Source organism: Mobula birostris, chromosome 5 (genome assembly GCF_030028105.1).
Source record: "Mobula birostris isolate sMobBir1 chromosome 5, sMobBir1.hap1, whole genome shotgun sequence".
In the NCBI taxonomy this organism is placed as follows: Eukaryota; Metazoa; Chordata; class Chondrichthyes; order Myliobatiformes; family Myliobatidae; genus Mobula; species Mobula birostris.
In genome coordinates, this window is record NC_092374.1 from 109,729,965 (window position 1) to 109,757,763 (window position 27,799).

Here is a 27,799-nt window from a genome sequence, read left to right on the forward strand (position 1 = left end):
GAGAGTTATGACTCAATCACGCCGTTCATTTTCCGGAGCACCAAGGAAAGAGTGGACGATCATCCCAGAACGTTTTTATATTTAGACGAAGGAAACAAACATTACTGATTTATTGAAATCATGCAAGCATTAGCACAAAATGCAAATGATGAAGCCTTGACTGGAGGACAGACTTGGAAAAGATGATTTGAACATACTCTGTCTTTCAGTAAGATTGTGGGTGATTATTTTCCATCAGCACCTTTATAGAACATGGAACATAGCCTTTGGCCCATAATGTTGTAACGACCCTTTAACCCTCTCCAAGATCATTCTGACAGTCCTTTCCCACATAACCCTATCACCACCTTGGGCAGTTTGTTCCAAACACTTAGCATTCCTGTAAAAAAATACTCAGTGTATAACAGACTTACCTCTGACATCCCTCTATACTTCCTTCCAATCACCTGAAACTGTGCCCTCTCATATTAGCAATTTCTACCCCTGGGGAAAAATACACTGGCTGTCCACTCAATTTATGCCTCTTAGCATCTTGTACACCTCATTCTTATTCACCCCAAAGAGAGAAGCCCTAGCTGGCTCAACCTTTCTTCACTAGACAGGCAGCATCCTGGGAGACATACTCTAAAGCTTCCACATCATTCTTATAATGAGGTGACCAGAACTGAACACAATACTCTGTGGCACCTAACCAGGTTTTACAGAACTGCAACATTACATCACGGCTATTGAATTCAAACCGCAACCCCCCCCCCCCCACCACCTCCGGACTGATGAAGTCCAACACACTAAATGCCTTCGTAACCAACAACTTTGAAGGATCTGTGAACATGGGCCCGAAGATCCCTCTGCTTTCCCACACTGCTAAGACTCCTGCTATGAGCCCTCTACTCTACCTCCAAGTTCGACCTACTGAAGTGTTTTACTTCAGATTCAAATCTATCAGCCACTTCTCAGCTCAGCTCTGCATCCTATAAATATTCCATTGTAACCTAAGACATCCTTTGACACCATCCAGAAAACCACCAACTTTCCCGTGAACAAGTGAATTCTGAATCCACACAACCTTCTTCATCTCAAAATTTTGAGATTTTGGCTGCCTTCCATAATCTATAGTATATAGATTATAATATATAATGTTAACAGTATTTTATATATACATAATATATATAATGTTAACAGTCTCATCACTCTGGGGCAAAGTGGCTCAAAGATTTGGAACTCACAGTGAAAGCTATGATGATTTATCATTTTACAATGTTAAATTTGATACCAATAATGGTATCATTTAAATGAAAACATTTAAATGCAGAGATACGCAATACTTAATGCTTTACCACAATATGAAGATATTAAACAGAGAGCAATATAGTCTATCTAAATTCAATAGATATTGAATATATGACCTCAGAGCATGCCAAAATGATATCTAGCCAGTGAAGCACTTTTGACATATAGAAGAAGAAGAAGAAGAAAGCTCTAACTCCGAGTGGAGTCATCAGGACGGCATCATGATGGCGCTTTTTTAGTAGGCTTTCTTATTTTTACGAGGCCAGGTTGCTAGCTCAACGCACAACCCAGCACGGGTGGAAAGTGTGCAAGGGATTCGAACTCGGGAGCCTTCAATCCAAAGTCTGGCGCTGATGCCACTACAGTACCAGCCGGCTAACTTTAGACATATGGTCACTGTTTAAATGTAAGGAACATGGCAGTCAAATTCCGAAAAACAAACTTTGATAAGGTGCAATGAGGCAATACACAGTTGCTCTGTCCTTTCTCCATGATGTGATTAGAGTTAAATATTGGACAGGACATGGTTCCTCTTCAGAATGTCCCAATGGAATCTCTTTATGTCAATCGACTGAAGAGAGAAAGGTTCTGTTTAATGCCTTGTCCAATTAATAGCACCTCCAACAGCAGCTTCTCACCAGTGAAGTGTCAGAATAGGTTTTCCGTGCTCATACCTCTGGCAAGAAGCTTTCAAACAGAGAGACAAGAGAGCTGTCAACCTTGTCATTGCTGACAAAGTACCAGACAAAGCCATTGTAGCAGGGAACAGTGTGACAGCTCTATCAGAGGGAAGACAGCAGGACAATGAGGGGGTTCTCATTGAAACCTATCAAATATTGAAAGGCCAAGATAGAGTCGATGTGGTGAGAATGTTTCCTATAGTGGGAGAGTCTAGGATCAACGTGCACAGCCTGAGAATAGAAGGATGTCCCTTTAGAACAGAGATGAGGAGGGTTTTCTTCAGACAGACGGTGGTTAATCTGTGGAATTTATTGTCACAGATGGCTGTGGAGGCCAAATCATTGGGTATCTTTAAAGTGAAGGTTGATAGGTTTTTGATTAGTAAAGGCATCAAAGGTTATGTGAAGAAGACAGGAGAATGGAGTTAAGAGGGAAAGTAAATCAGATTTGATGGAATGGCAGAGAAGCCTCGATGGGTTGAATGGCCTGGTTCTGCTCCTAAGTCTTATGGGCTTAGTTGCAAGTCTAGTTCATTGGCGAGACTGATAACAGGGAAGCCGTGTGACCCTGGTTGTTGCGCAGAGGAGCCCCTCGTGCTGTGGGGTCACTTGTTGCAGCTGCCCAGTGGAGGAGATGCTGGAGGTGGTGTGGGAGAGAGCAGAGGCATGGGTTGGGACTTGCCCCTCTTGTCGGTGCTGCTGTCCAGTGTTCACTCAATGGGAGACAAGCTGAGTTGCATTCATCTGCAGCTTGTTCTTGCAGAAATATGGCTCTAGAACAACATCACACATGCTCCACCAGTCTACAGGCAATGACACTCAGGGACTTGGGCTTTATTGTTTTTTTTTGTGACTGTAGGTTTTTGCTGGTATGGTAACTATATGTGCTGCTATATGTGCCTCATACAGTGTGCGACAGGTGGTAATGTGTTTTGCACCTTGGCCCTGGAGGAACACTGTTGAATGACAATTAACTTAAACTTGGTCCTATGGAAAGCTCTATCAGAGGGGATATATTAGGACTTTGTAGTGCTGGTACCAAAGAGGGGTAACTGGACCTGGTTCAGACAGTCCGAACCACAAGTTGAAGGCTACAGTGAAGGACAGTAAACCTGACATGACAACTATCCTGTAGATTCAAAGGCAGAAGCTTATCATTTTACATGGAAGGTAAATAGGGACTTGCACACAGCTCATGTAGCACATGCTGGATCTGATGATATTGGTGATCTGGTAATACTCCTGTAGATGTTGCCTGACCTGAATCCTGCCAGGTAGGTAGGTAGGGGTGTGTGTGTGTGTGTGTGTGTGTGTGTGTGTGTGTGTGTGTGTGTGTGTGTGTGTGTGTGTGTGTTTGTGTGTGTTACGTTACATTACTCTGGCAATATTGTTTGCAAGTCAAGAATTTGGCATAAATCTTGGTGGTTACAGCCATTTTATTAAGTGTCACAAGAACAAAGAAGAAAGAAAGAAATGTAGAGGAAGAAAGAGAAGCCAACTCATACTCAAACTAGGGACAAACCAGATTCCTTTGATAAAAATATAACCTATCAAATAGACAGATTCAAATATCTGCTGCAGAAAACTGAGAAACTTGTACAAAATACAGAATCAGCTGACTATAATTAATAGAAAATTTACTGAACAATTGAACATATGTATTGTAGGTGATTTTATCACAATTATAAGCATGCAGAGCAGAGTTAAACTACAAATACAAGGGAAATCATAATTCTACATCCTAATCCAACGGACACAAGGCTAAAATTTATCAGTGCAAAAGGCTTACTTTACTTACACACAGCACTGATGGAGTAGAGAGATAAAGAGTGTTGTATTCAAGGCATTGCAAGGTAGAGGGAGGAGAAGATGGCGGTGCGACACAGTGCATGCGGACGTTCCGAATTGATATTGTATCTATGAAATAGGATGCCGTGCACAATCCTGATTTGATAGAGACAGACGTGAAGAAGCACAGAGGAACATCTGGAGAAACTTCTGAAATGCCTGCTCCGCTGCCGCTGCTACTGTGCGATCAAGAATCTCCAGAGGGATGGCCCCAGATCCTCGGCCCTGCCTGCTGCCTGTTGCTGGGGCCGGGGTCGAAGCACTCGGCGGAGATAGTGCTCGGTGCATCAGTGCCGGGGAGCTGGTCAGAGGCTCAGAGTTTTCGGACGGACTCAGAGTCGGACTGTGGTTGGATGCTTCCGGGATGCTGCATCAGCAAGTTTGCTGTGCTGGAGGTTTACCATCTGCGTGAGGTGACGGGACTTTCAAGAAACTTTGAGAATCCACGGTCTGTTCTTATCAAATTACGGTATTGCTTTGCACTGTTGTAACTATATGCTATAATTATGTGGTTTTTGTCAGTTTTTCAGTCTTGGTTTGTCATGTGTTTCTGTGATATCTTTCTGGAAAAACATTGTATCATTTCTTAATGTATGCATTACTAAATGACAATAAAAGAGGACTGTGTGTCCTCATAATCTAATCTATGATATTCTTATTCTTTGTCTCTCTCTTTGCTTAGTAGACCTCTATCACTGTCTGTTCAACTTTCCTTTGTTCTATCAACTCTGAATACACTGATCATGAAACAACAAGATTTGTAGCTTGTCCCAGGCTTCTGAAAGAACTTTGGATCAAAAACTTCAGAGTCCGACATGGGAAACTATGTTGATAAGAAACTGTATTTGAATAATGACTAGTTTGGATTGGGGAGCATCCGTTCTGGATCAAGTGACTCCACTGTCACCGTCAGCTTGTGATCAAGTTTGCTCTAAAGATGCACTCCGTACTCCATGTGAATTAATTCTGTCTACACCATTTAGGGCACAATGGGAGTGCTATCTCACTATCTTTATTTCAATGTATGGGCAGCACCATAAAACCATAAGACCAAAGACAATAAAACATAAGAGCAGAATTGGGCTATTCAGCCCATCAAGTCTGCTCCACTTTTCCGTCATGGCTGATTTATTAACCCTCTCAATCCTAATCTCCTGCTTTCTCTCTGTAACTTTTGATGCCTTAACTGATCAAGAACCTATCAACTCTTCACTTTAAATATACTCAGTGACTTAGCCTCTACAACCATCCATGGTAATGAATTCCACAGATTCACCACTCTTTGGCGAAAGAATTTCCTTCTCAATTCATGTTCTAAATAGATGTCCCTCTCTTCTGAGTCAGTGCCTCTGATCCTAGACTCCCTCACTGTAGGAAACATCCTCTCCACATACATTTTATCCAGGCCTTTCAATATTTGATAGGTTTCAAGGAAATCCCCCCCTTCATTCTACTAAACTCCACCAAGTACAGGCCTACAGAGACACTAACATGTTTATATATATTCTTCTCTTTTACCCATTTACTGGAGAATAGCCAGTTATATGAACTAACAAGCAAAAGTACTTAATTGATAAGATAACCACAATCCCTGTGCTGCAGAAACAGCATCTCCAGCATTGTCAAAAAAAACCCTCTGAAACTCCCCACAATTTCTTTGATTTCCTGCGATCAGGCTGAAGGTATGGCAGCATAAGAACCAGAACGCTCAGTCTGGGTAACAGCTTCATCCCCCAGGCTGTGAGACTTCTTAATACTCTGCTGCCAATCAGCACACATGTACACCTGGTCTGAATGTCCTACCCCCCCCATTCCCCAGCTCACAGACACACTCCCAAGCTCCACTGGTCACTTGTTTGATTATAACAGTGCCAGTAACATTATACAGTCTTACATAAACATGCACCTCGCACTTCATGGCAACCTGTCAATCTTCAGGCCATGTCACTCAGGGACTTGTGCTGGTATTATTTCCTGACTGTATTATGTTTTATCATAACTATATATGCTCAGTGTTGTTCTTTGGTCCCAGAGGAATACTGTTTCATTCAGAGTAGCAGCATATATTTGTATGGTTGAATGACAATGAATTTGAACTTGAACATCACCATGGACAGCAGCATTTCTCTTCTGTGTACCTTCTACTACCAAGATGGGCAGCTTCTTCCCAGAGCTAGACAGGGAAGGTCCAAAAGTTCTCTTTCAGAAAAACTGTTGCCATACATACAGCGTATCAGCATAAAAAGCCTTGGTCAAACTTCAGTTGGAGTTGGTCACATGCACTGCTCACACAGCCAAATTTTATGTACTGTATGTCACAAAAGCCAGTTCTTTAAAAGAACTGTTCTTTAAAACTCTTTAAAAGTTCTTTAAAACTCAACTCTGTTCTCAAATGCATCTCTCCCATTTCACACAATCTGCTCTCACCCCATCCACCCACCACTCCACTAGGGATAGGGTTCCCCTTGTCCTCACTTACCACCCCACCAGCCTCCGGGTCCAACATATAATTCTCCATAACTTCCACACTCAGGTTGGAGGAACAACACCTTATATTCCGTCTGGGAAGCCTCCAACCTGATGGCATGAACATTGATTTCCCTAACTTCTGTTAATGCCCCTCCTCCCCTTCTTACCCCATCCTTTATTTATCTATCTATCTATCTATTTATTTATTTCTTTTTTTTTTCTCTCTCTCTCTCTGTCCCTCTCACAATCTCTCCTTGCCTGCTCTCCATCTTCCTCTGGTGCTCCCCTCCCCCTTTCCTTCTCTCTAGGCCTCCCGTCCCATGATCCTCTCCCTTCTCCAGCCTTGTATCCCTTTTGCCAATCAACTTTCCAGCTCTTAGCTTCATCCCTGCCCCTCCTGTCTTCTCCTATCATTTCGGATCTCCTCTTCCCCGTCCCCCTTTCAAATCTCTTACTATCCCTTCTTTCAGTTAGTCCTGATGAAGGGTTTCGGCCCAAAAACGTCGACTGTACCTCTTCCTATAGATGCTGCCTGACCTGCTGCGTTCCACCAGCATTTTGTGTGTGTTGCTTGAACTTCCAGCATCTGCAGATTTCCTCGTGTTTACGTCTTTAAAAGAGCTTTTCACTCACTGACCTTTTCTCCAAACCAGCCTCCCCTCCACTGACTGTACCTACAGTTTGTGTATGAACAGGGAAAGAATGATGTTGGTGTGTAAATCCAGGAATTGAACAAAAGGTTAATATCACAAAGTGCACAGAGAGAGAGAGAGAGAGAAAGAGAGAGAGAAGGGGGGAAAGAGAGAGACAGGGAAAGAGGGAGAGAGGGAGAGCGGGAGAGAGAATGAATGAGAATGAATGACAATAACTTAGCTGAGATAACAAGTTCTGCAGATCTACCACTCTCTGGTGAAAGAAATTCTTCCTTATCTCTGTTCTAAACGGCCTTCCCTCTATTCTGAGGCTGTGTCTTCTGGTCCTAAATTCCCGCACTATAGGAAAAATCCTGCCACATCCACTCTATCAAGGCTTTGAAGATTTGATAGGTTTTAAATGACATCCCCCCTCATTCCTCTGATTTTCAGTGAGTACAGGCCCAGAGCCATCAAACGCTCCTGACATGATAAGCCTTTCAATCATAGAACCACTTTCCTGAATCTCCTTTCGGCCCTCTCCCATGTCAGCATATCCCTTATTAGATAGGGGGCCCAAAACTGCCCAGAATACTCCAGGTGAGGCCTCACCAGTGCCATATAAAACCTCATCATTAATCCTTGCTTTTATATTCTAGTCCTCTCAAAATCAATGCTAACCTTACATTTGCCTTCCTCACCACCAACTCAACATGCAAATTAACCTTTATGGCATCCTGCATGAGGACTCCCAAGTCCCTTTATATCTCAGGTTTTTGAATTTCCTCTCCATTTAGAAAATAGTCTGTATTTTTACTTCTTCCAACAAAGTCAATGACTATGCACTTCCTGACACTATACTACATCTACCATTTCTTTGTCCATTCTCCTAATCTATCTAAGTGCTTCTACAGCCCCTCTGCTTCCTTGAGAGTACCTGCCCCTCCACCTATCTTTGTATCATCCGCAATCTTGGCCACAAAGCCATCAATTCCATCATCCAAATCATTGATATATAACATAAAAAGAGGCGGTCCCAACACAGACCCCTGTGGAACACCACTAGTCACCCGCAGCCAATCAGAAATGGCTCCCTTTAATCCTACTCTTCGTCTCCTAGCAATCAGCCGATCCTCTATCCATGCTAGTACCTTTCCTTTAGTACTATGGGCTCTTAACTTATTAAGCACCTGTCAAATGCCTTCTGAAAATCCAAGTACACAATATCCACGGATTCTCCTTTTTCTATCCTGCTTGTTATTTCTTCAAAGAATTCCAACAAATTTGTCAGACAAGATTTTCCCTTAAGGAAAGCATGTTGACTTCAGCTTATTCTATCATGTGCCTTCAAGTAAAACCACATGCTTAACAAGCGACTCCAACATCTTCCCAACCACTGAGGTCAGATTAACTAGCCTATAATATTCTTTCTTCTGCCTCTCTCCCTTCTTAAAGAGTGCAGTGATATTTGTAATTTTCCAGTCCTCTAGAACCATGCCAGAATCTCTTGATTCTTGAAAGATCATTACTAATGATCATTACTAATGATCATTTCCACAATCTCTTTAGCCACCTCTTTCCGAACCCTGGGGTGTAGACCATCTGGTCCGGGTGGCTTATCTACCTCAGATCTTTCAGTTTCCCATGAACCTTCTCCCTAATAATGGTAACTTCACTCACATCTGCCCCCTGACACTCATGAATTTGCACCATACTATTTGTGTCTTCCACAGCAAAGTACTGAAGCAAAATACTTATTCAGTATTCAGTTCATCCGCCATTCCTTGCCCCTTATTACTACTTCTCCAGTGTCATTTATCAGTAGTCCAATATCTACTCTCACCTCTCTTTTACACTTTATATATCTAAAGAAACTTGGTATACTCTTTCATATTATTGGCTAGCTTATCTCTGTATTCCATCTTTTCCCTCTTTCCGACTTTTTTAAAGCTTCCTAGTCCATTAACTTCCCACTAATTTTTGCTGTATTATATGCCCTCCCTTTGGCTTTTATGTTGGCTTTGACTTCGCTTGTCAGCCACGATTGCATCATCCTGCTTTTAAAATACTTCTTTGGAATGTATTTATCCTGTGTTTTCTGAATTGTTCCCAGAACCTCCAGCCATTGCTGTTCTGCTGTCACTCCTGCTAATGTTCCCAGACATCCCACCCTGCAAAAACTCATTTCAGGGAGGCAGCACCCCCGCCCCTGCAACCCCATATCCCTTCCCCCCGCACCCCCAGTCGACCTCCAAGGGTGTATGTAATACTTTGTTTAGTGATTTTGTCCAATCTGCAAACCAAGTTGGGTATATGCAGAAAATGTGACATTAAAATATGTACTTATATTATATTATCATGTTTATTCTATTACAAATTTAAGCAAGTCTACAGGGAGTTTGGCCTCATCATGTGGGACATCAATAGCGTAGCTCCTTAGCAGCTAGCCAGCTAGTTTAAATAATGTTAGCTATGCTAATGAACGAATGAAACCTGTTAAACTCACCTCAACATGTCTTTTACATGTTAACCCACCATGGGCAATAGAAAAGTCAATGTTGCAAACAGTGCAGCGAGCAACACTGTCATTATTTTTGAGGTCGACTGCAAAGCCTGCCCACAGAGAAAACTGATAGGTCTACTTAGCAGGGGTCCCCAACATTTTTTGCACCGCGGACCAGTTTAATATTGACAATATTCTTGCAGACCGGCCGACCGGGGGCAGGGGTGTTAATCACGACCGGAATATAGATGATAAGTCAATAGCATCATAACATTTTAAGTAACGTTTGGACATTAAACACACAGCGCATATTTTCCCTGTATGATCATATAAAATCATTGCAACACACTAATATCGCTGAATCAGTGGGAGCCCTGGGCTTGTTTTCCTGCAACAAGACGGTGCAGGAGACAGCGATATTCGAAGGGGGTTCCTTGTGTCCAATCTATTCCGCAGTTTAGTTTTTGTTGCATTCATTGCAGAAAACTCTGCTTCACAGAGATATGTTGGAAATGGAAGCAATGATTTCAGCCCGTCGTCATTTGCAAGCTCGAGAAGTTGATCTTCCTGCGCCGGCATGTATGATGCGTGTGTAATGACCTCGTGTGTGTTCAATTTCAACAGTGGGCGTGACAGGGAATGAGGAAAGGTGCAGCTGATTCATATCGCCAAATTATATCACTCCTTGGGGCCCGGTGGTTGGGGACCACTCTTAGCACGAAGAGAGACCAATCAGGATGCTGGTTCTCCCTCTCCCTCTCGAAAAAATCGATTTCCAGGGTATTGTATATAATTTTCGAGCGTCAGGGAGCCACTATCAATATGCGAGAGACCTCCGGAACTTCCGGGAGAGGTGGGATGTCTGCATTCCCTTCCAGTCATTTTTGGCCACCTCCTTTCTTATGCTTCTGTAATTTGCTTTACTCCACTGTAGTACTGATACATCTGAGTTTAGCTTCTCCTTCTCAAACTGCAGGGTGAAATCTATCATATTATGGTTGCCCTCTCATGTTTTTTTTTACCTTAAGTTCCCTAATCAAATCTGGTTCATTACAGCTAAATGAACTTATCCACCATATGAGTGCATCCTTCCTCTCCCCATGATAAATGGACAGCATCAAAATCTAATCACTTTGGCATCTTTTGCAAATTAGCACCCTTTGAGTTATGACAGCAAACTGGCTAATTTACTAAATCAGTTAATCTAAAGCTGAGATAAATAATTCATAGGTATAAGATTAAATCCTATTTCAATTTTAGAAATAAGAATGAAATACCTATATTGAAAATCATGAAACTAGTAAATTGGTAAACTTATCTTTTATATAATTCTTTATGCTGCAATTGTTGAATGTTGGTCTTTTTGTTGGATGTTATGTTCTGATCAATAGGCCATAGCAAATTCCAAATACATATAAATGAGGGTATGTGGCAAATAGTTGATCCTTAAATTGTTAAATAACTTTATTATTGTCACATGTATCGAGGTAAAGTGAAACAAAACGGCAACAATTTCTTTCTTCCCACAGATACTGCATGACTCAGAGTTCCTCCTGCAGATTGTTGCTGCATCTTTCAGCATCTGCACTCGCTTGTGTCTACAGTGAAAAGCCTGCCTTGCATAGTATTCATACAGATCAATTCATTACAACAGTGCATTGAGGTAGTGCAAGGTAAAACAATAACAAAATGCAGATTGCAAAATAAAGTGTTACAGGTATAGAGAACGTGCATTATGCAGGTAAACGATAAGGTGCAAGATCATAACTCCTGGGAGTGAACATCACACACAAACTCTCATGGTCCCAGAAGACATTCTACTCAGTCATGAAAGCTTACTAATGCCTCTGCTTTCTGAGGAGACCAAAGGGAGCTGGACTTTGCACATCCATATTCACATATAGATACGCAATAGATAAGATTCCTAACAAGCTGCTTCACTGCTTGGTATGTAAACAATCCTGTGGCAGACAGGAAGATTCTACAACGGGTAATCAAAACTGTCCACTGCATCACCAGAACCAACTGCACCAACCTACCCACAATCAAGGACATATCTACAGAAAGATGTCAGAAAAGGACCAGTAACATCGTGAAAATCCCATACACCTTGCTCATGGACTGTTTGTCCCACTCCCGTCAGGGAGGAAGCTACGTAGCATCCACGCCAGGATCACCGGATTTCAGAACAGTTACTTTCCCCAAACAATACCTCCACCCACTAACTCGATCACTACTTTAATATTTCCAGTCAGTCACCTTACATACTGCCTAGCGTCACTTTATGGACATTTTTATTCTGTCCCTGACCCAGGCAGTTGTCCCCACAAGCTTCAAGATCGCCACCATCGAGCCAGTGCCGAACCATTCCACTGCCATGGGCCTGAATGACTTCCACCCCGTTGCACTCACCCCCATCATTGCAAAGTGCTTTGAGAACGCAAACACGAGGAAATCTGCGGATGCTGGAATTTCAAGCAACACATACAAAAAATGCTGGTGAACGCAGCAGGCCAGGCAGCATCTATAGGAAGAGGTACAGTCGATGTTTCGGGCTGAGACCCTTTGTCAGGACTAACTGAAAGAAGAGACAGTAAGAGGTTTGAAAGTGGGAGAAAACAGGAGGGGGAGGGATGGAGCTAAAAGCTGGAACTTTGATTGGCAAAAGGGATACAAGGCTGGAAAAGGGAGAGGATCATGGGACGGGAGGCCAAGGGAGAAAGAAAGGGGGAGAGGGGAAGCCCAGAGGATGGGCAAGGAGTATAGTGAGAGGGACAGAGGGAGAAAAACGAGAGGAAAAAAAATCAATAATAATAATAAATAAATAAATAACGGATGGGGTACGAAGGGGAGGTGGGGCATTAACGGAAGTTAGAGAAGTCAATGTTCATGCCATCAGGTTGGAGGCTACCCAGACGGAATATAAGGTGTTGTTCCACTAACCTGAGTGTGGCTTCATCTTGACATTAGAGGAGGCCGTAGATAGACAGATCAGAATGGGAATGGGACGTGGAATTGAAATGTGTGGCCACTGGGAGATCCTGCTTTCTCTAGTGGACAGAGCGTAGCTGTTCAGCGAAATGGTCTCCCAGCCTGCGTCGGGTCTCACCGATATATAGAAGTCCGCATCGAGAGCACCGGACGTAGTAAATCACCCCAGCCCACACACTGGTGAAGTGTTGCCTCACATAGAAGGACTATCTGGGGCCCTGAATGGTGGAAAGGGAGGAAGTGTAAGGGCATGTGTAGCACTTGTTCCGCTTACAAGGATAAGTGCCGGGAGGGAGATCGGTGGGAAGAGACGGGGGGGGGGGGGACACACAAATGGACAAGGGAGTCACATAGGGAGCGATCCCTCCAGAAAGCAGGGGTGGGGGGGAGGGAAGGATGTGCTCAGTGGTGGGATCCCGTTAGAGGTGGTGGAAGTTACAGAAAATTATACGTTGGACCCGGAGGCTGGTGTGGTGGTAGGTGAGGACAAGGGGAACCCTATTCCTAGTGGGGTGGCGGGAGGATGGGGTGAGAACAGATGTTCGTGAAATGGGAGAGAGAGCAGAGTTGATGCTGAAGGAGGGGAACCCCTTTCTTCAAAAAAGGAGGACATCTCCTTTGTCCTGAAATGATGGTGGAGGAAGGGAAGCCCCTTCCACTAAGGAGCACCAGGCCATCGTCTCCCACACCATCACCAACTTTGTCCGCTCAGGGGATCTCCCATCCACTGCTACCAACCTTATAGTTCCCACACCCCGCACTTCCCGTTTCTACCTCCTACCCAAGATCCACAAAACTACCTGTCCAGGTAGCCCATTGTCTCAGCTTGCTCCTGCCCCACTGAACTCATTTCTGCATACCTCGACACTGTTTTATCCCTCCTTGTTCAATCCCTTCCCACCTATGTTCGTGACACTTCTCACGCTCTGAATTTTTTCGACGATTTTAAGTTCCCTGGCCCCCACCGCTTTATTTTCATCATGTATGTCCAGTCCCTATATACCTACATCCCCCACCAGGAAGGTCTCAAAGCTCTCCGCTTCTTTTTGGATTCCAGACGTAACCAGTTTCCCTCTACCACCACTCTACTCCGTCTAGTGGAATTAGCCCTTACACTTAATAATTTCTCCTTTGGCTCCTCCCACTTCCTCTAAACTAAAGGTGTAGCCATGGGCAACCGTATGGGTCCTAGCTAAGCATGCCTTTTTGTTGGCTTTGTGGAACAATCCATGTTCCAAGCCTATAATGGTATCTGTCCCCAACTATTCCTTCGCTACATCAACCACTGCATTGGCGCTGCTTCCTACACGCATGCAGAGCTCGTTGATTTCATTAACTTTGCTTTCAAATTTCACCCCGCCCTCAAGTTTACCTGGTCCATTTCCAATACCTCCCTCCCCTTTCTTGATCCTTCTGTCTCTATCTCTGGAGACAGCTTATCCACTAATGTCTACGATAAGCCTACGGACTACCACAGCTACCTAGACTATTCCACTTCCCACCCAGTCTCTTGCAAAAATGCCATCCCTTTTTCGCAATTCCTCCGTTTCCGCTGCATCTGCTCTCAGGATGAGGCTTTTCATTCCAGGATGAAGGAGATTGCCTCCTTTTTAAAGAAAGGGGCTTCCTTTCCTCCACTATCAACTCTGCTCTCAAATGCATCTCTCCCATTTCACGCACATCTGCTCTCACTCCATACTCTTGCATCCCCACTAGGAATAAGGTTCCCCTTGTCCTCACCTACCACCCCACCAACCTCCGGGTCCAACATATAATTCTCCGTAACTTCCACCACCTCCAACGGGATCCCACCACCAAGCACAACTTTCCCTCCCCTCTCTCTCTGCTTTCCGCAGGGATCGCTCCCTACGCGACTCCCTTGTCCATTCGTCCCCCTTGTCCCTTCCCACCGATCTCACTCCTGGCACTTATCCTTGTAAGCAGAACAAGTGCTACACATGCCCTTACACTTCCTCCCTCATCACCTTCCAGGTGAGGCGACACTTCACCTGTGAGTCGGCTGGGGTGATATACTGCGTCTGGTGCTCCTGTTGCGGCCTTCTATATATTAGTGAGACCCGACAAAGGGTGGAAGACCGTTTCGCTGAACACCTACGCTCTGTCCGCCAGAGAAAGCAGGATCTACCAGTGGCCACACATTTTAATTCTATGTCCTATTCCCATTCTGATACGTCTATCCACGGCCTCCTCTACCGTCAAGATGAAGCCACACGCAGGTTGGAGGAACAACACCTTATATTCTGTCTGGGTAGCCTCCAACCTGATGGCATGAACATCGATTTCTCTAACTTCCGTTAATGCCCCACCTCCCCTTCGTACCCAATCTGTTATTTATCTATCTATCTATAGATTTATTTATTATTTATTTATTTTTATTAATTTTTTTCCCCTCCCTCCTTTTTCTCCCTCTGTCCCTCTCATTATACCCCTTGCCTATCCTCTGGGCTTCACCCTTCCCCCTTTCTTTCTCTCTAGGCCTCCTGTCCCATGATCCTCTCCCTTCTACAGCCTCATATCCCTTTTGCCAATCAACTTTCCAGCGCTTAGCTCCATCCCTCCCCCTCCTGTTTTCTCCTATCATTTCGGATCTCCCTCTCCCCCTCCCACTTTCAAATCTCTTACTATCTCTTCTTTCAGTTAGTCCTGACGAAGAGTCTCGGTCCGAAACGTCGACTGTACCTCTTCCTATAGATGCTACCTGGTCTGCTGCGTTCACCAGCATTTTTTGTGTGTGTTGCTCAAAGTGCTTTGACAGACTGGTTGTATCACATCTGAAATCCTGTCTGCCCACTACCCTGGACCCCCCCATCAATTTGCCTATTGCACTAACAGGTCAATAGAGGATGCCATCTCCACAGCACCTCACTCTGCCCTGACCCACCTGGACAGCCCCAACTCTTACGTCAGAATGCTGTTCATTGACTTTAGTTCAGCATTCAATACTGTGATCCCCTCCAAGCTGATCGCCAAACTTTGTCAGCTTGGTATCAGCTCATCCCTCTGCAATTGGACCTTGGACTTTCTGACTAACAGACCCCAATCAGTTAAGTTAGACAACCTCTCCTCCTCCATTCTCACCCAGAACACCAGTGTGCCTCAATGCTGTGTGCTGAGCCATCTTCTGTACTCTGTTTTCACATATGACTGTGTTCCTGTACATGGTTCTAACTCCATAATCAAGTTTCGCAGACGACACCACGGTGGTTGGCCTGATCAGAGGGGATGACAAGACGGCCTACGGGGACGAGGTTCAGTACCTAGCTGCGTGGTGTGCCAACAACAACCTGGCCCTTAACACCCATAAGACCAAGGAGTTAATTGTGGATTTGAGGCATGCTAGGAGCCACACTCACGTCCCCATCTACATTAACGGAGCTGTAGGTGTCCACATTTCCAAGGATCTCACCTGGTCCCTGAACTCCTCCATCCTGATTAAAAAGGCGCAACAGTGCCTTTATTTCCTGCAGATCATCAAGAAAGCTCACCTCTGTCCCAGGATACCGACAGACTTTTACCGCTTCCCATTAAGAGCATACTCACCAACAGTATTTCAGTGTGGTATGGCGATTATCCCGTATCAGACTGCAAAGCACTCCAGCGTGTGGTGCAAACTGCCCAGCGGATTATCGGCACCCAATTGCCCACCATTGAGAACATCTACTATAAATATGCCCTGGGCAGGGCGAAAAGCATTATCAAGGATGCATCTCACCCTAACCATGGACTTTTTACTCTCTTCCCATCCGGTAGGCGCTACGGGAGCCTCCGCTCCCGCGCCAGCAGGCACAGGAAGAGCTTCTTCCCTGAGGCTGTGACCCTGCTGAACCTCATATCACAGCTCTAAGCAGTATTGCACCCATATTGTACTGTCTCAGTACTTTTATATTTGTGTGCTGTAGCACTTACTTTTTATTCGCAGTTATTTTGTAAATAACAGTATTCTTTGCATTTCTGGTCAGATGCTAACTGCATTTCGTTGGCCTTGTACCTGTACTCGGCACAATGACAATAAAGTTGAATCTTATCTAATCTAATCTAATATTATCAATCCATGTATAGAAGCTATCTTATGTATTTATATTTATTGTGTGTGCTGTCACATGCAGAGCAGTTGCCATGTCCAGCAGTGATGCATCCAGATAGGATGCTTTCTATGGTGCATGAATGAAGATTGCAGGGGTCAAAGGAGACATGTAAAGTTCACTGTTGCATTTTCTGAAAGAAATCTGTTCTCCGTTTCATAATGTAGCCCCATTTGTGACTTCAGAACTAACAAGACGTCTTTTAATTTACTTCTGAAATAGCTCTGTTGAAAGGACATTGCATGGGCTTAAATACTGGCCTTGATGTGAAATAAAAAATCACTTCTGAGGGGCAGCATAAGAACATAAGACACAGCACCTGAAATAGGCCATTCAGCCCATCGAGTCTGCTCTGTCATTCTGTCTCATTTATTATCTCTCTCAAACCCATTCTCCTGCCTTATCCCCGTTACCTTTGCACACTTAATAATCAAGAAATTATCAACCTCTGTTTTAAATACATCCAGTGACCTGATCATGCAGCCTTCTGTGGCAATGGGTTCCACAGATTCACCTGCGCCTGGATAAAGAAGTTCTTCCTTGCCTCTGTTCTAAAAGGATATCCTTCTATTCTGAGGCTGTACAGCCTGGGGATGGAATGTCCCACTATGGGAATCATCCTTTCAATGTTTAATCTATCTAGGCTTTTCAATATTTGATGGTTTTCAATGAGATCCGCCTCATTCTTCTAAACCCTAGTGAGTACAGGCCCAGAGCTATCAAACACTCCTCATACATTAACCCTTTCATTCCTGAGATCATTCTTTTGAACATCCTCAGGACGATCTTCTTCACCAGTACATCTTTCCTTAGATAAGAAGCCCAAAATTGCTCACAATTGCCGACGCCTTATAAAGCCTCAGCATTACATCCTTGCTTTTAAATTCTAGTCCTCTCGAAATGAATGCTAACATTGAATTTGACTTCTTTCCTACCGATTCAGCCTATTGTATAAGTTAACCTGTAGGGAAATCCTGCACAAAGACTCCCAAGTTCCTTTGCACCTCTGATTTCCATTCACATCCCTACACTATATTCTATCAGCACAGGAATACTGGTTAAGATACTGGGCTTGGACCACTTGGCGACAGCTGTGTAGGGACGGGGTTCGTATTCTGGAGATGGAAAGAACAACCAGAAGACAGCAGAAGAGAGCCAGGAGAAATGCAGCCATGGTTGCCACCACTACTACATATACATGTTCCACCTGCAATAGAGCTTGTGGGTCCAGAATCGGACTGTATAGCCATCAAAGCCATCACTCCACTGTTAAAGGAGTGGATGTCGTCATCGGATTTCAATGGACAACCGAATAAGAATAAGAAGAAGAAGAAGAGGTCTAGAAACACGAGTTCAAATCCTATCATGGAAAATTTGAAACAAAGTAATCAAACAAGCCTGGAATAAAAAGCTAATTGTGATAATGGAGTCCATGAAAGCCTTGGATGATTGCAAAGACCACTCTGGTTCACTAATGTCTTCCAGGGTTGGAAATCTACCATGATGCCTGTCATCTGCAGCTACACCAGACTAAATCCCCTGAGAGTGCCCTATGCTCGTTAGGTTCTGGGACCTATAGAGACAGATAGTAAGCGCTGGTCTTTTTAGAAATGTTAACACCCCTATACTAATCAAAAGCAATTTTTGAGGGATGTACAGATTGCATATACAGCTTACAAACAGCAAACTGCTACCTGAAGAAGATTAAATTGACTTAACTATGCAAGTAACTAGCAGCAATGATCTACTGGTAAATTGTTTTCAGTGAAGTATTTGCCTTGTTCAATTAACCATGTGATTTGGCTTACATAGTAATTGTGCCCTTGTGAAAAATTAATATATCCATTAAAACACTTGTTCAAGCAGTTATTGCATTACTCCATGCAATAACATTATATAATATCGTGTATTATCATCAATAAGATCTGACGCACAGCTTCACTTAAGCAAGGAGGAGACCAAATTCCCACATCCTACCTTTCTTACAGAACGGCCCGTTGTAGGCAGAGTGGCCACAGTCACAGGAGTAGCCATTATATTTTTCAATACACCTCCCGCCATTGTGGCACAGGTTGCCATAACTGCTGCAGTGTCCAGGACATCCTGGCTTCACCCCAGGGGTCATTTTCGCTCTCTCTTCAAGATCAAGAGTTACTCCATTTAATTGCAGGGACCGGATGCAGCCAAGGAATCCTTTCTGCCTTGATGCTGTTCCTCCTGAAATTGGAACAAAGCACATTTTAAATTTCTAGTCTGTAGTTCTCTACCTTCAAGGGTTTACTTAACCTCTTAACTGGAACATATATGGCTCAATCAAAAAAAAATTAATTAACAGCAAAAGGCAATGTGCCAATTCCATTCTCCTTTCAATCTGTTCTACTTTATATATATCAATGATCTATGCATTAGTTTCCCTCTCTACCATACAGATAACTTCATAAAATGAAAAACATTTCATTTGAAACTCCAAGCAGATTTATTGTACCATAATCCTAGGTTAATTGAACCACCATGCAGCAATTCTGTTTGAATGTAAAAGGTACACAGTTAACACAACTAACAATTTCACATTCCATTTCAATTGAATGCCATCAAAATGCCTGAGATAGTCTGTAAAAATTCACTTTGCTCTACACTGGAAGCTGTTCACATTTCCTGTTCAATTGTTCTCACTTAGGTCCTTAAGGTTGTCATATCTGGAGTGGGGTGGGGCGGGGGGGGGTGGCGGGAATTAGCTCCCACTGCCTATTAAATGCTCCCAATTGCATGCGTCTCAAATAGCCTCTGACAACCAAGTCCTGCTCCTGGACCTCAGTGTGGCATAGATACCAAGCCTGGTGGAACTGTTTTTACTGACAGTAGAAGGGGCAAAGTTGGGCTACTGGCACCTTAGAATCATTTGCTAAGGCGGATGGGACTTTTTAGCCATGGTAGACAGCTCATTGAGAAAAATGACAACTGTGGGGTATTCATTCAGACTCCAAGATGAATCCCTGATTATTTTCCAATGCACCAATTCAAAGCAGTCTTACAGCTCCTCTAGGAGATGGAAAACACTTTGCAGATATACGCACTCATGGGGAAGGCTTCAGCAGTAAACTCTAAGGAAAACTCCAGAGATGGAGTCCCTAAGGCAATCCTAGGTTGTGTTCAATACTGATTGGCAATTCATGTGACACCACTGATGCCAAACTGAGTCAGTCTCTGCCATTCCTTTGGATTCATTAGCTATGTGGAGTAGGGTTACCTGTTCCATGGGCAACAGCTTGCTCTCCATGTTGTACTGCCCTGGCTTGTGTATTGACTAAATGTAGACAGCTAGAACTTCACATCCATAGTTGAACCCGACCAATGGAGGGCCTCTCTGCTACACGTAAATCTGTCACTTACAAATGTTCAGTATCTTTCTCTCTCCGTGACAGTGCACGGATGGTCAAACTCTCTCTCTCTTTCTCTCTATCTCTCTCTCCGGTACAGGTAGATGTACAGTGTGTGGACAGTCAAACTCTCTCTCTCTCTCTCTCCCCAGTACAGGTTGATGTACAGTGTGTGGACAGACAAACTCTCTCTCTCCCCCCAGTACAGGTAGATGTACAGTGTGTGGACAGTCAAACTCTCTCTCTCTCTCTCTCCCCGGTACAGGTAGATGTACAGTGTGTGGACGGTCAAACACTCTCTCTCTCTCCCCGATATGAGTAGACGTACAGTGTGTGGACAGACAAACTCTCTTTCTCTCTCTCCCCAGTACAGGTTGATGTACAGTGTGTGGACAGACAAACTCTCTCTCTCTCCCCGGTACAGGTAGATGTACAATGTGTGGACGGTCAAACACTCTCTCTCTCTCTCTTCGGTACAGGTAGGTGTACAGTGTGTGGACAGACAAACTCTCTCTCTCTCTCTCTCTCTCTCTCCGGTACAGGTAGGTGTACAGTGTGTGGACAGACAAACTCTCTACCTCTCTCCCCAGTACAGGTAGATGTACAGTAGATGCCAAAGTGCTTGCACCTGTACTTTATTGCTCTTATCTCCTGCTTCTCCTACCCATGTCCCTGTTTCCAGACCTCCTGGACTAGCCTTGTACCAAGACCACACTTCTTTGTTCGTGCGAATATGCAATAATCTTTCATTAACACCTCTGACCTTGCAGATTATCCATGACTGAATTTGGCATTAGTAGATCCACAACATTGGCTCTGAGAATAGCAATTCCACACATAAAATAGGGCTACCCGAATTACAGAGCAGAGACAGTGCAGGCATTTCTCTCCACTGTGTTTGCTGACCATTTTTTACTTGTTTACAGATACAACACAGTGCAGGCCCCTCCGGCCCCTTTGAGCAGCACAGCCCAGCAACCCCCCTATTTAACACCAGCCGAAGCACAGGACAGTTTACAATGACTGATTACCCAACTAAATGGTACGTCTTGGGAGGAAACCAGAGCACTCAGAGAAAACCCACACATTCCATGGGGAGGATGTACAGACTTTAACCCACTCCACAACCAATCTAACCCTTCCCTCTTGCACAGCCCATATCCGTCCATTGTTCTTTCTCCACGTACCTACCTAGGAGTCTCTTAAATGCTCCTCATGTATCAGCTTTGACCACGTAACTCAGGTGTTCCAGGTGCACACTGCTCTCTGTGTGAAAAACTACTTTAGGCAAATGTTCAGGCATCATTCGTGTGGAGTTCTGCATAGGTACATTCCAATGAGACAGGGAAGTTTTGGTAGGGTACAGGAACCGTGGTGTACAAAGGCTGTAATAAATCTAGTCAAGAAGAAAAGAAAAGCTTACAAAAGGTTCAGAGAGCTAGGTAATATTAGAGATCTAGAAGATTATAAGGCTAATACGAAAGAGCTTAAGAAGGAAATTAGGAGAGCCAGAAGGGGCCATGAGAAGGCCTTGGCAGGCAGGATTGAGGAAAACCACAAGGCATTCTACAAGTATGTGAAGAGCAAGAAGATAAGACATGAAAGAATAGGACTTATCAAGTGTGACAGTGGGAAAGTATGTATGGCATCGTAGGAAATAGCAGAGGTACTTGACGAATACTTTACTTCAGTATTCACAATGGAAAAGGATCTTGGTGATTGTAGTGATGACTTGCAGCAGACTGAAAAGCTTGAGCATGTAGATATTAAGAAAGAGGATGTGCTGGAGCTTTTGGAAAGCATCAAGTTGGATAAGTCGCCGGGACCGGATGAGATGTACCCCAAGCCACTGTGGGAGGCGAAGGAGGAGATTGCTGAGCCTCTAGCAATGACCTTTGCATCATCAATGGGGACAGGAGAGGTTCCAGAGGATTGGAGGGTTGCAGATATTGTTTCATTATTCAAGAAAGGGAGTAGAGATAGCTCAGGAAATTATAGACCAGTGATTCTTACCTCAGTGGTAGATAAGTTGATGGAGAAGATCCTGAGAGGCAGGATTTATGAACATTTGGAGAGGTATAATATGATTAGGAACAATCAACGTGGCTTTGTCAAGGACAGGTCGTGCGTTATGAGCCTGATTGAATTTTTTGAGGATGTGATGAAATGCATTGATGAAGGAAGAGCAATAGATCAAATATCGCTGTGATGATTGTACGTTCTAGTACCAATTGCTTGGCGACAATAAAGTATAAAGTAAAGATGTAGTGTATATAGATTTCAGCAAGGCATTTGATAAGGTACCCCATGCACGGCTTATTGAGAAAGTCAGGAGGCATGGGATCCAAGGGGACATTGCTTTGTGGATCCAGAACTGGCTTGCCCACAGAAGGCAAAGAGTGGTTGTAGATGGATCATATTCTGCATGAAGGTCTGTCATCAGTGGAGTGCCTCAGGGATCTGTTCTGGGACCCCTACACTTCGTGATTTTTATAAATGACCTGGATGAGGAAGTGAAAGGATGGGTTAGTAAATTTGCTGATGACACAAAGGTTGGGAGTGTTGTGGATAGTGTGGAGGGCTGTCAGAGGTTACAGTGGGACACTGATAGGATGCAAAACTGGGCTGAGAAGCAGCAGGTGGAGTTCAACGCAGATCAGTGTGAAGTGGGTCATTTTGGTAGGTCAAATATGATGGCAGAATATAGTATTAATGGTAAGACTCTTGGCAGTGTGGACGATCACAGGGATCTTGGGGTCCAAGTCCATAGGACGCTCAAAGCAGCTGCGCAGGTTGACTCTGTGGTTAAGAAGGCGCATGGTGTATTAGCCTTCATCAATCGTGGAATTAAATTTAGGAGCATGAAAGGTAATGTTGTTGCTATGTAGGACCCTGGTCAGATCTCATTTGGAGTACTATGCTCAATTCTGGTCACCTCACTACAGGAAGGGTGTGAAAGCCATAGAAAGGGTGCAGAGGAGATTTACAAGGATGTTACCTGGATTGGGGAGCATGCCTTATGAGAATAGGTTGAGTGAACTCGGCCTTTTCTCCTTGGAGCGACGGAGGATGAGAGGTGACCTGATAGATGTGTCTAAGATGATGAGAAGTATTGATCGTGTAGATAGTCAGAGGCTTTTTCCCAGGGCTGAAATGGTTGCCACAAGAGGACACAGGTTTAAGGTGCTGGGGAGTAGGTACAGAGGAGATGTCAGGGATAAGTTTTTTACTCAGAGAGTAGTGAGTGCGTGGAATGGGCTGCCAGCAACGGTGATGGAGGCGGATATGATAGGGTCTTTTAAGAGTCTTTTGGATAGGTACATGGAGCTTAGAAAAATAGAGGGCTATAGGCAAGCCTAGTAATTTCTAAGGTAGGGACAGGTTCGGCACAACTTTGTGGGCCGAGGGGCCTGTATTGTGTTGTAGGTTTTCTATGTTTCTATCCTCCCTAAACTTGACACCACTCACCTTAAAAAAACTGTTGTCTTGTACTGGCCATTGCTGCCCTGGGAAAAGCACACTGGCTGTCCACTCTAACTTTGCCTTTCATACTCTATCAAGTTGCATCTCAGCTTCCTTTTCTCCAACGCCCAGTAACACTAGCTTAGCTATCCAAAGAACACAGGCTTCTGAAATTTAGCCTTGAGCTAATGCCAGGGCGAGGTAATTTGTGTTTGTGCAGTTAGTTTTCGACATCTAGAATGTATCACCTGGGTGATTGATGGAGGCAGCTGCAATACTCACTTTCAAAACGGATTTCGATAAGCACTCAAGGAACAAAGATTTAAAGGGTTTTGGGGGAAGGTCAGGAGAATGGAACTATTTGGATAACTCATCCCAACAAACCAACTGGCCTTTTTTTTCCTGTACCATTCCATCTTGAACCTTCGAAGGGGAGGACAAATAATCAGAGGAACATAAAAATTACTTAAAGGATTCCATGGTTCCTATTTATTCCTTCCTGGAAGTTATATTGTTGTTTTCTATCTTGTTGTCCTGTCTGGGATCTTAAAGTTCAACACAAATGATAGAGCAACTTAATGGGACATAATATTTAAGGTCAGGCTAAGATGAAATGCCGCAGAAAGTAACGGAGAATGAATCATGAAGGAAACTCATTGTCCATTACTTGTACACTGATTGCCCCAGGGTTTGATCAAAATGTAACAGTGCCAGTAATCAAAATCATGCAGCCTTTAGGTTACTGCTTGCCGCTGTGTCATGGTCCGGATCGGGGTCTCTTTAAATTTACTTTGTTTATGTTACGATCCGGACCATTGACTCCTTGTTTCCCTTTGGTTCCCTGTTTTCCCGTGTCCCTCGGCCTTGGTGATTAGAGGCAATTTGCTCTTGGCTGAACCGGTAGTTTATAGTCTCCGGCTTTCAGCTGTTCGGCGCGAGAGCCTTTGCAAAGCCACCAAGGTACGGCGTGCAATGTCATCTGGCCTGAGCCAGCCTAGTCTCCGCCTGAAGCGAGTGCCGGTAATTCGCCTTTCCTCTCCTGAGCAACCTGTCAAGTTACCTCGCCAAAGTGAGCCTGCAAAGTTTCCTCACTGAGGTGGGTCCGTCAGTTAACCCGCCGGAGGGAATCAAGAACCGCTGTCTACTGTTCCAGGGCCGAATCAAGAGCTCGCCACTACCTGGCGGCATCCAAGTTCCGAGTCAAGTCCTGGCTCTGGCGGTCTGTGATTCCTGTCCTACCCCCCTGTATGAATCCCTTCTCTGCCCCTCTCGCCTCGAGCCCTCGTCTGCACTTCGGTCTAGTTCTATCACCGGAGCTAGATAGGTACTATCTGGTGTTCTTTTGTGTTTGTCTTGTCTTGTCCTCACCTCCGTGGCGTAAGTCAGGCCATCTTGCCGTTGCCCCGCGGGATGTCATGTTTTGTCTTGTCCTGTCCTCGCCTCCATGGGGGTAAGTCAGGCCGTCTTGCCATTGCCCCGTGGGGGTCATGTCTTGTCTTGACTTGTCCTTGCCTCCATGGGGTAAGTCTGGCCGTCTTGCCATTGCCCCGTGGGGGGTCATGAGTCCTGGCCCTATGTCCTGTACCTAACGAGGGTCCCGGCTCTCTGTTCTGTGAATGTGTCCATGGTTCCATGTACCTACTCTCCCGAGACCGAGGCTCTGTTTTTCCATGTACCTCCTCTCCCTAGCCCATGTCATGTCCATGCCTGGTTCTGGGGTCTGAGCCCGAGGCAAGACCCAGGTACTGGGTCCTTGCCCAGTCCCTGGCTCGGAGTCCATACCGTAGTCTCTTCATGTCGCCTCTAGTTCTGGGATCCAATTCCGAGTCCTAGCCCAGACCCTTGTCCCAGCCTAGTCGTAGTCCTGAGTCCTTGTCCAGTTCGCTATTCCTGCTCCTGCCTTGCTCTCCTGGTATCGAACAAAAAACTAAATTTAATTAACCTCACAAGATGTGTCTTGCATTTGGGTCCACCCTTGCTTCCAATGCACCCACCATTGTGACATGCTGCTTCTAAGGTGTCTGGAGGAAAGTATAAGGGGGATGTCAGAGGTAAATATTTTACACTGAGTGTGGTAGGAGCATGAAATCACAGCCAGAGGTAGTGGTAGAGGCAAATACATTAGGGACACTTAAGAGACTCTTAGCTAGACACATGAATCATAGAAAAATGGAGGGCTATGTAAGAGGGAAGGGTTAGATTGATCTGAGAATAGCTTAAAAGGTCAGTACAGTATCATGGCCAAAAGGGCCGCACAGTACAGTAATGTTCTATGTTGTATGTTCTATGTGTACGGGGTCTCTCTTTTTGTATGTTAAATTTAAAATGGCTTCTTTGTTATGTTAATCTTTTAAATTGCTGAGTATGTGGATTAAAATCGCTTCTATGTTATGTTAAATGCTGAGAAAGTCTCTCGCTAGAAATTTGCTTGGGTTAATACAGACAGCAGGGTGCTATTAGCCAATGGGTGTTCATGTTATTATTTCTTGGGGTGATAATGCTGTCTCATATGACTGGTAACGGGAGTTTTTGGCGAGGAGTCGGAGGAGAGACGGAGAGGACGACGGACGTGTGGAAAGGCTCCGGTCAATCACTCCGGGTGGTCCTGAGCCATGAGTTGACGGGATCCGGGTGGTCCTGAACCGTGAGCCGACGGGGTCCGGGTGGTCCCAAGCCGCGAGCCGACGGGGTCTGGGTGGTCCCGAGCCACGAGCCGACGGGGTCCGGGTGGTCCCGAGCCGCGAGTCGACGGGGTCCGGGTGGTCGTCAGGAATTTCTGAGCTCCAACTTGTGCACGAAGAACTTGGACTTTGATAAGTCTGGCGCCTTTTTTTCCCCATTCCTTCTTTTCCTGTATCGAACTTATATTAATTTCATAGACTTAGTAATACCTATAAAGTGTACTTGGTAAAATGTACTGTGTGTGCTGGCTGATGATTGATGTTGGGGATTGGTTCGGATGGCAGTGGTACAGCAACCGACCCAGCGAGAAGTGTCCAGGCCGGTGCCGGGTGGGATTTCCCCTAGACATGTACGAGCCAATATAGCGGAGTATTACATATGTATGGCATTACTCAAAGGAAATAAAACAATGGGGTCCATATGGGTGCAAGGTTTGGTGAAACAGTAAGGGTCTCGGCCTGAAACGTCGACTGCACCGCTTCCTAGAGGTGCTGCCTGGCCTGCTGTGTTCACCAGCAGCTTTTATGTGTGTTGCCTGCAATATTAAAGATTAACTTTGTTTGTCATATGTACAGTGAAATACGTAGTTTGCATCGTTGACCATCACAGTTCAAAGAGGTTTATTGACCTGTCACCTCTAAGTTGAAACATGGAAAACATACAGCAAAGTGCATTATATGTATCTGATCAAATCACAAAGATTATTCTGGGTTACTGTGCTCTGGGTGCCAGCATGGCATGCCCACAAATCATTAACCCGATCCGTATATCTTTGGAAAGTGGGAGAAAGCAGAGTATCCTAAGGAAACTCACATGGCTATGACTAGAATGAACAAGAGCGGGAGGAAATGAACCCCGATCGCTGATCATTGGTGCTATAATAATAGTTTTACGTTAACTGCTACGCTTGCGTTCCACCTGTAAGGTAAGCTGGAAAAGTTTCCCAAACAACTCAGGGAATGTCAGAATTAATAAAGGGACATCAAGAGGAAAACTGGAAGGCACAGATTCTATGTTGTGCTGTGAGATAACATGACAGTTATACTACTCCACTGATAATCACTGTGACATGATTTCAAATCCCACTAGGATTAAATTCAGCTAATTAAATACATCTTCAATTGAACGGCAATATCAGCAAAGGACATGATGACACTACCAGATTATCATAAAAACCCATCTGGTTCTGAAGTGTCCTTTCGGGAATGATGGTTGGCAGTAAGTTCTCTGGGAAATGCAAGACCCAAATCAATCTACGTGAATGCCAGCTACTCCGAAGAGCAATTAAAGACAGGTACTACATACTAAGCATGACAGCGATGCACACACCCATGAAGGAACAAGAAAAATAAACTAACGAAAGGTTGGATGAAGGTGGGAAGATTTGTGCTCTTGTGACATGTCAGTCTGGGAGGCAGAGAGTCACACCCTGTGTCTACATCACAGCAATAAACAGCAGAACTGGATCAGCCCTTTCCACTGGGGAATGTTGGCAATCCATACAAGAGGCAAGGATAAGAAGTCCGCATGGTACGAACTATTTCCTGAAAATTAAAACATACTCCTACATTTATCTGTAATGTGGCTTATGTAACCAAATGAATTGACATTTACACAGGAGATTCTGCAGATGCTGGTAACACACGATGCTGGAGGCACTCAGCAGGTCAGGCAGCTTCTATGGAAATGAGTAAACAGTCGACATTTTGGACTGAGACCGTTCATGAGGACTGGAAAGGAAGGAGGAAGAAGCCTGAAAGAA

At 44.5% G+C, this 27,799-nt stretch overlaps 1 protein-coding gene across 1 annotated transcript in view; it reads right to left on the reverse strand.

The window, feature by feature from the left end:
• Window positions 1-27,799, reverse strand: part of LOC140198396 (contactin-associated protein-like 5) — a 1,159,251-nt gene that overhangs the window by 159,833 nt on the left and 971,619 nt on the right. The window contains exon 18 of the mRNA XM_072259489.1: window positions 18,494-18,733. Within this exon, the coding sequence (XP_072115590.1) occupies window positions 18,494-18,733 (240 nt within the window). The remainder of the gene's footprint in view (window positions 1-18,493; window positions 18,734-27,799) is intronic.